A 13,069-nucleotide genomic window follows, 5' to 3' on the forward strand; every position below is an offset into this window, starting at 1 on the left:
TCAATCACATAGTGTTTTTACTTAAGATTTCCTAGGAAATGTTAAACTAACTCCAAATTCTCCTGGAAAAGTCACGATGGGCTTTAGTATTTACATTTGGACATGTTACAGACCTCACAGGGGTGGGGATGGCAGTCAAAGATAGGGAATGATTGACCGGAAACCCACTGACTATGTAAAAATATTGTTTCTGTTGGAAAAGATTCTGAATTTCAAGCAGATGTCACATGTCACACACACTGCATTTTAGGGCAGAAGTAAGATAGGAGGGCTTTGAGTTGACCATCTGAATATGTGAATACATATGAGCAGAGAAGTATTATGAAGGACATTTCTAGCTTATGAACAGGTTCTATATGTACATCATATTTCAGAAAATTATTTATCTGAAGTGTATGTTTTCCCACAGAAGTAATGTACAAATGATTAGACTTCCAAGTTGATTTATAAAAGTATACATATAAGTTTCTGAACTGAGTTCTGGGTGCTAAATCTCAGAACAGGTGGATAAGGACAGAATTTCTACCTCATTTTTCTAATTCAGGCCAAAATTTAAAGTCCCTGTTTTTTCCATATTATTTTTCTATTTCTTAGTGCTTTTTACCACCTAGACTTTCTTGGTGCTAGTTCCATGATATCCTGTTACTTTTTTGTAGTATTATAATACAAAAGTGTGCTATGCTACCTGCCTACTGTTTCTCCATTCAGAATCAAAATTCTTCTGATCCCAAATGTTAGCAGATCTCTCAGCTAAGTAACGAGAGAATTAGCAGCCTGAGTGAATGATTCCAGTGGATGTGAATGATTCCAATCATGTGTGGATGATTGCTTATATTGCCTTCTAGGAGACATTAGCCTTTTAACAGAAACCTGTTCATGCTAAAACTTCATAAGTGGTCGGATTTCACTCATGAAGCCAAGGGAAATGAAAAAGGAAAGCAGTTTGTGAGGGAGGTAGAAGGTTGTATTCGAGGTGGCCTTTTGGGGAGGCATGCTCCGACACTCCCTAACTTCCTTGCTGAATCTCCATGTTTCTGACCCCTCACAGTTATTCCTCTTCTGTAGTTGAATTAGTTGATTAGAAATAAAGGATGTGTGGCTATGGACAAAAGAATAAAGTTTGTTTCATTTATTAAAACTAAAAGTTAGCATTTATTTGCCATTTTCCATGTACCATAAAGGTGAAACATTTTTCTATCTTATTTGCCATCTAAACTTATCTGATTGCTCATCAGATGATTTGTGTGCTCTGTTAAGAATTATGAAACATTTCAAAACCCAACAGATGGGAGTAGAGAAGCATTTCATGTCAGTAACTGCTTGTAGACTTGGGTAGACTTGGAATCACTGAATCATGAAATAGGGCTTTATAACATAGGAGAAAGGCAAGCTCCTCTGTTCTTGAGGAGTTAATTAAGTCATGCATGTGATTTTATTAAAGATGAGCCTGTATGTTGCTTCCAGCTACACTAGGATTTCCTTTAATATTATTGTAGGATACAGTTACTTGAGTATATTTTTCAGTGTGTTCTGGCCTAGCATATGTTTTGTTTTGTAGCAGCCTTTTAATTTTTATTTCTAGTTCCTAGAACTACACTGAATAGTGTTTTATGTCATTCATGTCAACAGCACTGCAGAATTTCCCATGTTCAATCACAATTCCTTGAATCCTAGGGAATGGAAAGAAAGATTTCGTAATGAACTATGAGAGGATTTTTCACTTTTCCTCCCTCCTTCCTTGGAGGCTGCTCTTGAAGGAATTGTGGACTTTCCAGGTGGCTCAGTGGTAAAGAATCTGTCTACCAATGCAGGAGATGTGGGTTTGATCCCTGGGTTGGGAAGATCCCCTGGAGGAGGAAATGGCAACCCACTCCAGTATTATGGCCTGGAGAACCTCATGGACAGAGGAACCTGGTGGGCTACAGTCCATGGGGTGGCAAAGAGTTGGATGCTACTAAGCACACATGCACTTGAAGGAATATTGTCTAGGGAAAGTGAAAGGTGCTCAACTGTGTCTGATCCTTTGCGACCCCATGGACTCCAGACCAGAATACTGGGGTGGGTAGCTTTTCCCTTCTCCAAGGGATCTTCCTAACCTAGGGATCGAACGCAGGTCTCCCTCATTGCAGGCGGATTCTTTTTTCTTCTTGTTCTCTGTAGTGTCTTATAAGAAACCTTTCATATGTGAAGGTTTTATAAAAGATTTATTTTATTATATATAAAATACCTATAATACATGTTATTTTTTTGAGCAGTCAGAAAAACTTTTTCAAGTTTAATGATAAGGGGAATGAACGGAACTTAAAAATCTTCCTTTATTATGATGATATTTACTCTGGAATTACATTTTTCATACACGCACACAATTGTTGGATGTGATTTCTTCCTTTTTTCCAGGATTTGAATGAACTTTGGGACTGAGATGTGTCATTCAGATGGGTAGGAAAAGAATGACCTGATAAAATGATGGCCTGAAACTATTGAAGACACGCCTCTCCCCTTCTGTATTTCTTTGATTTCCTCCACCCCATGACAATGTCTCAGTTGTTGTGTTTGCTCTGTGTATACCTTTCTTTCCTTGGCCTTTTATATTTGCACAGTGTAGATTTGAGCTAGCGCAAAATACATAGCTCAAGGCTGTGCTGTATGGATTGCATTGTATGCTTCCCAGCACTCTCTCCTGGGTGCACAATAACTGCAGTGTGGAGGGCCCACACGGAGACAGTGATGGTGTTTTATAAAACGCCAGTGGTGTGTGGCATCAACTGCAATCTGCCGGGTAAGCAGTTGCGCAAATTCCTCCAAGTCAAGAGGCCTCCAGAAATGTCATGTTTTGGCCTCAATAGCAAATGCCACAAATAACAGCACAGGCGCGGGGACGCCGCGTCTCAGATTCCAGCCTGCCTTTCTTCAGCTGGGCTTGTTGTGGATTGCTGAGCCTTCCCAACTCCTCCCAAAGGAAGTTCCCCAAAGCTAGTCTTCTAATCCTTGAAGAATATATATGTTAAGCCTACCTAAATTGTCTTCTTTGTCTCTGTCCTTTGGATGTCTCTTATGGGTTATGTCATCTTTTAAAGAAAAAAAAAAAATCTGATACCTGGGATATAGACCAAAGGACTGTTTTTTTTCTTTTTTTTTTTTAGTTTAAATTTTCAAGCCATTGATTTTATACTTCTGTTCAATGATATTCTTGGAGTTAAGGAGAGGTAGATGGGGGAAAAGTTGATTGTAAAGCTTGCTGGCATTTAATATAGGAAGTAAGATTTCTTTTTGAAGTGTACTTGGCAAGTTGATTAACTGTTGTATGGCTTTACTTGTTTAGTTAACTGGTGCTACATTATCAGAATAGAGATGAACACCGTTTGTACTCTATAAAGATTCTAGTCTGAGAAGAGATATAAAGCAAAAGCATGCTTCAGATAGCAAGAAGAAATAACAGCGACTGATGTCCTAGGGAAGGAATGTGTAAAGACTGCAAAACCCCACTGTCTCCTTTTGGATAAAGGTGGTGCATGGCTGGCTCTTAAGAGAAAGGAGCACGTTGGTTTTCCTGCTGACGTCATTCCTTTAGTTCCTGAGAAGTATTTGGAAGTGCTCTAATTACTAAGAAAGAGTCTTAAGTACAATGTAGAACTGTGAAAATAAAATGTAGGTCTGTGGCTGTTCTCCTGGAATCTAGTTGGCAGTGTGTGTCTAGCTTAGTTCCTTGAATATCTATGGGTTGGTAGTCCATGAGCTCTAGAGCCGGGAGCTTGCGTAAGACTGAGAGCCAGAAGACCTGGTTCTAGACTCAATTCTGCCAGCGTAAGTGCCAAGCCGTTGACCCCAGCATATCTGTTGGCCTACAAGTGAGCTGAGTTACTCGAGGAAGCACTGCTGTTGGAGACACTGGAGTGAGTGAGACACGCTATTGCTTAAAGAACCCGGTCTGCAGAAGTAATAAGTATCAAAAGAAGTAGAACTTAAGAGGAAGTACCATAGATGTGAAATAAAGTACTTGATGGGGAAGGATAAGTATTAGAAGATTGGAATAGGCTTCATGGAGGGGAATTTGGAGATGTGTCTTAGACGTAGGGTTTTAACATTTGGAAATTAAGGTAGAAAAGGAATTACGAGCTTGCCTTGGCAAGTTAACTGACCTTTTTATGTGGGACTGGCAGCACCTGCCCATAGTTACTACAACTAATGAACCAGCCACATATACTAGTATCTTAATGCACATTGTAAAGCAAAATATCTGTGTATTCCGCTTGGTTGAAAAATGTGTTTGTAGTCCCTTCACGCACCACAATTCAAGTTGTTTATAGAAAAATCAAAACAATGATAATATGAGAAAATTGCCTTCCTGGATACAAATGTAGAGTACTAATGTTTATGGACATCGCAAATAAGAATTCAGTTCTTTAAAAGAAATTCAGGAAATCAGACTGAAAAAGTTAGATCAGTTAAACTCTCTATAACCTGTTTTCTCATTGTGAAATGAGTTTGAGTGTAGTAACTGAAAGCTCTTTATAATGATATTTAAAGTCAGTTATTATTTTAGAATAGTTCAGAAAGTTTCTGTGTTCTCAGCTGCCTTTTAATGCATTCACATAATGTGCCAAATATTTTATTAAGTAGTTTATTACATTTAACTTTTTGATCACCGTCATAAGGTGACTCAAGACATGCCTGAGGTTGCACAGTGATTAAGAGGTAGGACTGGTGTTCAAATCCGATGCTGTTACTAGCATATTGTTGAGATCGATGATTCACATGAGTGGTGGTGCATGCCAGAATCTAGGAGGGGAGAAGGAACAATTTCACTTTGCATGTCCCCCACACAATTTTTTTTTTTTTTTTTTGGTTACACTACGTGGCATGCAGGATCTTAGTTGCCCAGACCAGGGATCAAACCCTTGCCCCATCCAATGGAAGCATGGATTCCTAACCGTTCCTGGACCCCCAGGGAATCCCACCCTCAACATTTTTATGTACTTGTATTATGAAGTGTGTCTTGATTCCTCTCCTCCAAACGATGAGGATTATTACTTATGGAGTGAGTTGTGAACAGCATGAATGCAAAAAAGAAGTGGTGAGCCACTGGGTCGTGTTGCTGTCAGAGCACACTCAGGCAAAGTTGATTATAGATTAATATTTATGAAATGTGGTAACTTGGTACGGTAAGTATGTATCATTTACTATGTCTCTGATAATTTGGTATGCTTTCTTTACGAAATTAGAAGAAATATGCTAATTTATTTGCCTTTTTAAATTAGCTTCCAAGGCAGATCAGTTTTAGGTGTTTTAAGAGTAACTTCTTGAGTTTTCTCTAAGTTTTCTCTCTCTACTCCTTATTCCCCAGCTCCTGTTTCTTCCTCTCTTGTCTTGATGACTTTGTAGTATCTATTTTTTTCTTAAAAACATGTCAAAATCTTTTGAATGTTAATGTGTATAAATAATGGAATAAAGTGATTGTAGATTAATGGGCTTTATTTTATCTGACTAGAGATCCACTGGGTTTCCTTAGTTTAAGAGTTTTAGCATTGATCAGCCATTACTCTTTTAATATTGCCTCTTACTTTATTGTCTTCATCTAGAATTCTGGGAAGGTATATATAGTATAGATCCCCTCTTCTAGCTTACAGGTCTGAAATTCTTTCATAGTCTTTTTCTGTCTGTGCTTCATTTTGGGTCGTTTTTTCAGATCTATTTTCCACCTTTTAACTGTATCAACCCATGTCCATTTGGATTATAATTTAATTAGTTTTATTTCTAAATGTTCTAATTGGTTCTTTTCAGAAGTTCTGCCTTGTGGTAGTTACTTTTTCCTTGATATTTTAAAATATTTATTTCTTTAAACATATAAAGATGCTAATTTTGTATTCTATACTTGATAATTCCGTTGTCTACTGTCTCTGAATTTCTGACTGATATCATATCTAAGGCTCAATAATAGTAGCTGGTTTCCTTATGTGTCTTTAATCTTTTTGATTATACTTGTTGGGATTTTATCTATGAGAATCATTTATTTTCCATTTCCTTAAGAGTCATTTCAGATGCCACAGCCATGGTGAGGTTATGATATTTCTCAGCCGCTTTTACTCATTCCGTTCTTGGTGCTTCTCCCGTGCACTTTTGTATTTGCATTTTTCAGCACATGCCTGTTGGCTTTGTTGCTTTTTGTCTTCCCAACCAGTTAAGTTCCTTGAGGGTGGAGATGCTGAATGAAAGCTTAAGTAATACTTGTGTGCAATTAAGATCTTATCGAGCATTTAAAATATCTATTTCCTGGAGAAGGGAAGGAGAGAATTGTGGAGAAGCAATCTGAGCATCTAGAAGATATTTTGGTGTTGAATGTGGGCTAGTGAAAGAGTTGGGAATAGAATTCAACTGTGATTGGGTGAGGCACTCGGTTTGGCACTGTAATATATACTGTCTTCCTGGGTTTATTTGACCCTCACAGTGAGCTGTGAGAGAGCTGCTATCTCATCTTACAGTTAAGGAGACGAAGTGGTTCATCCATTGTTAGACTTGTCCAATAATAGTAAAGTGCTTACAGAAAGTTAAACAAGGGAGGGACGGGGTCTGACTCCAACCCCCGTGTGAAGGCCTCCCGGTGCTACCCTGCGAACCAGCACCAGGCTTCGGCAGTGAGCTGTGTGGATACTTTGCTCTGAACCTTTTAGGGGAATTCTGTCCGTGAGAGCATGTTTCTATCTTTGAAATGGAAAGCAGTGTGAGGAAGTATGATTTATTAATAAAAACTGATGGTAAGGCAATGTTGGAGCGTGTTTTTCTCTTTGAACTGAGGTATGTGTTAGTATTTATAGACGTCAGTTGTCTTAACTATCCGTTTTACCCTAATTTCAAATACCATTCCAACCAAATAAAGTAGCATGAATCTCCTTTGAGGCTGTCACATTTCACCATGATCTTCCAGGGCTAATCCGTTTCAGTAGTTAGCTTATTTGAAAGTAGTTGTCATTCTGTCAGAGGTTTCCTAGAAGTAACACCTTTGCTTGGAAACTATATCTGATTAAAGGCCGACTGCCTATATAAGCATCCATTGAGTTCTTAGTGTCTTTCTAAATAAGATCATCTCTTCTTTATAGTAGATGAAATCTTCTGTGACCTATTTTATCCCTCCTTATAAGTGCTTAGTGTGTGATGAACAAGTAGACAGATGTGGCAAGAGCTGCAGCAGTTTCCCCCTTGGCTATCTTAGATAAGAACAATTCCTAATTACGAAGTAGTCACTGGAAGTATCAATACAGCTATGGTCAGTCACTGTGAGCCTGAGTGCTAGCTGTCACTACATTTAAAATAAGTATGTCACGTAGAGTACACTGTATTATTGTATTTTCATTTGATTCAACAAGCATCTATTATGCTGGGCAATCTTCTTCTCTCTAGAGACTGAACAATATTGTTGAAATTAATGTCAGAGAAATTGAATTCTATCTTAGATTATTTATTACCTTAAAATATTTTTCGCTGTTGTTTGCAACCAAGTCTCATATCTATTCCAGGCACTTATGAAGAAGAGATAATGGATTTTACTGCACATTTAAAAAAGTAACTATCATGGTATGAGTCACCTTCTCCTTATAAAGTCAATTAAAATACCTTCAAACTCAGAGTCTTAATTATATAGATTAATAATGGCTTGCAGATAATGAAATTCAGAAACTTTCATTTTAGAAGCTTAATGCTAAATTTCATGTAAGTGAAGTGAGTTATTTTTCATGTTTTAAAACTCTCCAGCTTTTAATAAGAGCCAATATTGAATAAGCCCTCACTATCCACACACTGTTCTAAGCTCTCATCTGTTATAAGTCATTTAGCACTTAACCACCTCCTGTATGGTAGATTCTATTATCTTTTACTAGATGTACAAATTAAGACAGAACTTAAGTGTCTTGCCCCTGGTCACATAGATTGTAAATAGTGGAAAGGCATTTCGAACTTTGGAATTTGGAATCTGGAGCCCAGTACTCCCATTTATTACACTATATCTGTGTGTACATTAAATGTGTGGATATGTAAACACTTATCTGTTTCATGTATACTTTATCATTGTTTGAATCTGTAGCGAGGTGGATAGCACACTGCTTGTAATGTTGAAATCATGTAATCTCTGTGGCTTTTCTCCCTCTTCCCTCTGCTATTTAACGTAATTCTTTTCCTAAAAAAGAATTGTTTAACTATGAAAATGTGATAATCGAGGTTTCAGATTCTGCTTCACAAGTGTTGCAGGCATGGATTTCTTACCTCTGCTTCCACAAGCAGAGGACAGAAACAACACACTTGAATCAAGTTTCCGTGAAGACTTTATCTTCTGAAAACCCTTATCAGAGACGTCCCGATTTGAAATTGAAATGTCTTTTATGTCTTACTCCATTTTTAAAGATGACTGTGTGGCAAGCATTCATTTTCACACATTGGATGAACTGACTAGTAGACATTTCAGTAATGTGAGGCATTTGTCTCGAGGATGACCATGTCTGTCTTCTGGCTTGTTCCCATCAAACTTGCAATCCAGGGGTTGTTTATATCCACGCAGGGGAAGGAGGGGTGTGTCTGACCCAGCTCTGCACTTGGTGGTTCCCAGGGCTGTGCCTTTTAATTGGAGTCACCACTTTATGTTTTGACATTGATTAAACAGTGAATTTTTCTTCTGAAGCTGTCATAGGCTTTTATATCTCTGTTGATGGTAGATTAGATCCTTGGAGGCAGCTGATTTACTGTCTCAGCTTCATTCTCTTCTATTTTTAAGATTTGTTCTAAGGAGTGAATGCCATATGAACCTCCAGAAAAAGTGTAACTTTGTATTGAAAAACATAATGTCTACTCTACAGACACTCTGGAATAAAAATCACACTTAAGTCGTGATGGGATGATTTGTGTCAGGGTACGTGGAGCTTAATGATTTTCCTGGGGAGAGTGTACCCGAGCCACTTTGAGGAACTGAGGGGGCAGCTTGGACATACTTATGTACTACTTTAAAAACAAATAAGTGAACTCTTTAAGCATTTTAATTATTTTGGTTTTTGAAATATTAACATGGAGTAGCAGTAAAGCCTAGGCCATCTGGCTAATCATGCTTTCGTTTTGGAATTTATGTTTTGTTTGGGAGTGCGGAGTTTAAAATGAAAAAGTTATGAATCATTTTTGGGTATTGTTTTAATAGAGGATTGGAAAATATTTCATATTAATTTATGCTAAGTAATTTTATCTGATATGTCCTTGATTTATAGCACTCATGGACCTTCAGTGCTTGAAAAGTAAAGATGTTATTCTTTTTCCTCAGAAACGTGCTAAGGGGCAAGTGTTATTTGACAAAGTGTGTGAACATCTTAATCTCTTGGAGAAGGACTACTTTGGACTTGTGTTTCAGGAGAACCCTGAGCAGAAAGTAAGTGAAGTTATCTTAAGTTTGTTTATATTGTCTTAAAAAAAATACTGTGTGTTTCTCTTAACTGGTGTAAAATTTAGCTTTCAAATAACTTATTTCATGTTTTTATTATGACAGTTTATGTTTATTGTGGTGGTGGTTTAGTCGCTGAGTTGTGTCCGGTTCTTTCAATCCCGTGGACTGTAGCCTGTCAGGCTCCTCTGTCATGGGATTCTCCAGGCAAGAATACTGGAGTGGGTTGCCATGAACTTCTCCAGGGGATCCTCCTACCCAGGGATTGAACCCAGGTCTTCCACATTGCAGGGAGATTCTTTACTGTCTGAGCCACCAGGGAAGGAGGAATATTGGAAGAAATATCAGGAATACCCATCTGTACTTGTCTGGAGGTTCAGGAGAGTGTTTGCCTTGCTGAATAGATGAGTGGTTGGTAGGGATGAAGGTGTTCCTTGCCCTGTCGTGTGGGTTATTGGGGGCAAAAACAGAAGGCAGAGTCCAGCTGACTCACATGGTAGAGTGAGTGAGTGATCGATTGATTTGGGCTGTACCAGGGTAGATTTGTGATCAGTTTATTGTCTGCAATTTTGTTGCACTTCTGTTTTTCTTTTCTTCTTTTATTTTTTTTTTGCACTTTTGTTTTTCTAGCGTGCTGTTTCTGAACCTTTTTATCAAAGGATGATGATATAAACGGGTTTATTCCTACTGTGTGCTTAAGTTGTCTCTGCCGTTTGATTTAGTAAATGAATTAAACAGTCCATAATAGCCTGTTTTTTATATGTACATACTGCAAGAAAAAAATAAAATAATAATACAAACTTTCCCCCGGTTACTCTTATATTTTCCCGTGGAGTCAGAGGAAAATGTTTTAATATACCCTCTTAAGTTGTTTTCCGGAGGTGTGCAAATTAAACTGACAAAGGATGACTTTTATTCATGTGAGTAAGTGGCAGTTCACAGAAAACGGTGACTGCGAGAAGTAGTCAGGGCATCTTAACAGGGGAAAGAGGTAGGAAAAGGCACTTATGGAAAATGAGTGACTTTTAGGGAAGGTGAGGGCCCTGTAGGAGAACAGCTGGGAGACAGGCTCGTTTCGTGCCAGTGTCTGTTCAGCTGAGGGCTTCTCCTCTCAGTGATAAGAGTCAGTCTTCCCTGGTTGGAAGGAAAAGAATACCTTTTCCTTCCAAGGAAGGGAAGAGATTTATGACAACCTAGTTCTCCTGCTTTCAGGTAAAAGGAAAGCCTGTTCTTACGTGTCTGCAGCTCAACGTGGTGTTTATCCACTGTGGTGCGTTCTGGACCCCGTCCATGGTGACTTGAATTGGACACAGACGTCCCGGCTGTAAGAATCAAACTGGCGGGTCGGAAGGGAGTAGAGTTTGCCAGAGCCCACTGTCTTCTGAGTAGAGGTGACTTGGTATATCTGGAGAAGGAAATGGCAACCCACGCCAGTATTCTTGCCTGGAAGATCCCATCGACAAAGGAGCCTGGTGTGCTACCGTCCATGGGGTTGCAAAGAGTCGGACGTGACTGAGCGACTAAACAATGACAACAGGGTCTTAGTTGCAGCCATTAGGGATCCTTAATCGCTGCATTTGGGCTCCTCATTTGCTGCATGAGTGATCTAGTTCTGTGACCAGGGGTCGAACCCAGGTCCTCTGCATTGGGAGTCTTAGCCCCTGGACCACCAGGGAAGTCCCCTGAAGTGGTAGATTTGATCAGCCAGGACTCTGTGAAGATCTGCCTGATCCCAGAGTGCACTGAGATGGTTTCTGCTCCAGGACTTTCCTGAGATGCCGCTAAGCAGGACAATCAGAGTGCTCTAATGCTTGATGCTAATTCCAGGGACCTTCAGGGCTTCTCCCTTTCCTAAGCATATTAAAGAAGGAAATATTCACCAGTTCTGGCAATTAACCAGACGTAACCTCTAGCCTTCTGTCTTTGTCAGTTTGAGCTTCTCTAGCAAAGTGCTGTAGACTGAGTGACTTATAAACAATAGACTAGTGTTTCTCGTTGTTCGGGAGCCTGGGAAGGCTGAGCAAGGTGCCCGCTGATTCAGTGTGGTAAGGGCCCCTTCCTGGCTCATGGACCTCCTGTGGTATCCTCACATGGTGGAATGAGCAGGAGGGCTCTCCAAAGCCTCTTCTATAATGTCGCTGATCGCACTCATGTGGGCTCTACCTTCATGACCTAATCACCCCAAAGGCCTCGACTCCAAATACTGTCCCACATTGGGGATTAGGCTTCAGCGTATGAATTTTGGGGAAGGACACAAGCCTTCAGTCTCTGTCACTCTGCTCATTGTTAAGGAAGTTCTTTTTCTACTTCACTTTCTGAGCATTGGGACTTAACTCTGGTGGAGAAGATACTGATGCCGGGAGAAGAGTGAAGGCTGGGTCCAGGGTTATGCCCTGAAAGGAAGCCCTTTGGAATCTGTTAGACGGTGGCTGTGGGCAGACTCACTGTGATGGTTCTGAGGATGCCCAGAACGCTTGGTCACAGTGTGACCTTTGCGGTTACCTCCCAACATCTAATATTCATGTCACAGTCAGTAGGTAGCTGAGTATAGACTGTAAGTTTTATTTATCCACAGGCATTCATTATTTGTATTTATACATCCTGGTAATGAAATGCAGGACACAAACAGTGATGATTATATATAAATTGACTTTTCTCAACTTGCTGCATTTTACATCCTTTATACCTAATTTGTGGTTTAATTCCACATTGAAACCGAAGACAATTAAATTGCATGCCTGCCCACTGAATAGTGTGTAAGCATTCTTATTAGAACCCTGTTTAGAATATTTTTCTTAGAAGTAATAACATATTAGATATTCAACTAAATAAACTAGGCGCTCTTTTAGACTTTAAATTATAAGGTAGTCTTGATAATGTTTCCAACCATGTGCTCTTCTGTTGGCCCTCAAAGCTGTAAAAGAGAAAGTGATGGAAATTTGGCTAGGAGCACTTAATCTTTCTTAAGAAGGAAAACCATCAGTATGTTGTAAAATGTGTAGAATAACTTCCGTTATAAACATGATATGCTGTATTAAGACATACAGTATTTCTGAAACACTAGAGTTGCATGGTGAAGAGTGGTATTTAGATAGTAGGAGTCTCTATTTTTTATATTGCTGACTCTTAATATATGTGCCTGATCCATGTTTTTCTCCTGAGTCTCAGACTCATATATTTCACTCTCTACTGGACACTACACTCATTTGTCTAAAAGGATACTAGTCTTCTCCTTCATCTATTCCCTGAAGAGTAGGTATAAATTGCTTCCACTTTTTATACCTCTTTTCATTGCTTGTGAGTCAATAAGTTCTGTCTTCTACCTTCTGGCATCCTTCTCCTGGTTCTCTTTGTCCAGTGTTCTTGCTTTGGTTTAGGCCCCTGTCATCTCTTGCTTTGAATATTTTATCAGCTTCCTAACTGGTTTAACTGCCCAGTCCCAGACCTCTGTGATACTGCTAGATCGAAGTTTCGGGAAGGCATAGCCCATCTTGGCACTCCTTGCTTAAAGCCATTTAATGGATGCAATCTAACCCTCTTAGTATGGTTTACAAAGCTCTTGGTCAAGTGACAGTGGTCTACTTCTTTGTCTTCATTTCTCAGTAACTTCTCACAAAAATCCATATTCAATTCACACCATATTTCTCTCATAAGGGAAGC

The 13,069-nt window shown here is 39.2% G+C and overlaps 1 protein-coding gene across 1 annotated transcript in view; it reads left to right on the forward strand.

Moving 5' to 3' along the window:
* Positions 1 to 13,069, forward strand: part of LOC136155165 (band 4.1-like protein 2) — a gene marked incomplete at its 3' end in the record, with an annotated part of 146,863 nt that overhangs the window by 114,480 nt on the left and 19,314 nt on the right. The window contains exon 6 of the mRNA XM_065917048.1: positions 9,293 to 9,397. Within this exon, the coding sequence (XP_065773120.1) occupies positions 9,293 to 9,397 (105 nt within the window). The remainder of the gene's footprint in view (positions 1 to 9,292; positions 9,398 to 13,069) is intronic.

The sequence above is a fragment of the Muntiacus reevesi genome, unplaced genomic scaffold, assembly GCF_963930625.1.
Source record: "Muntiacus reevesi unplaced genomic scaffold, mMunRee1.1 SCAFFOLD_162, whole genome shotgun sequence".
NCBI lineage: Eukaryota > Metazoa > Chordata > Mammalia > Artiodactyla > Cervidae > Muntiacus > Muntiacus reevesi.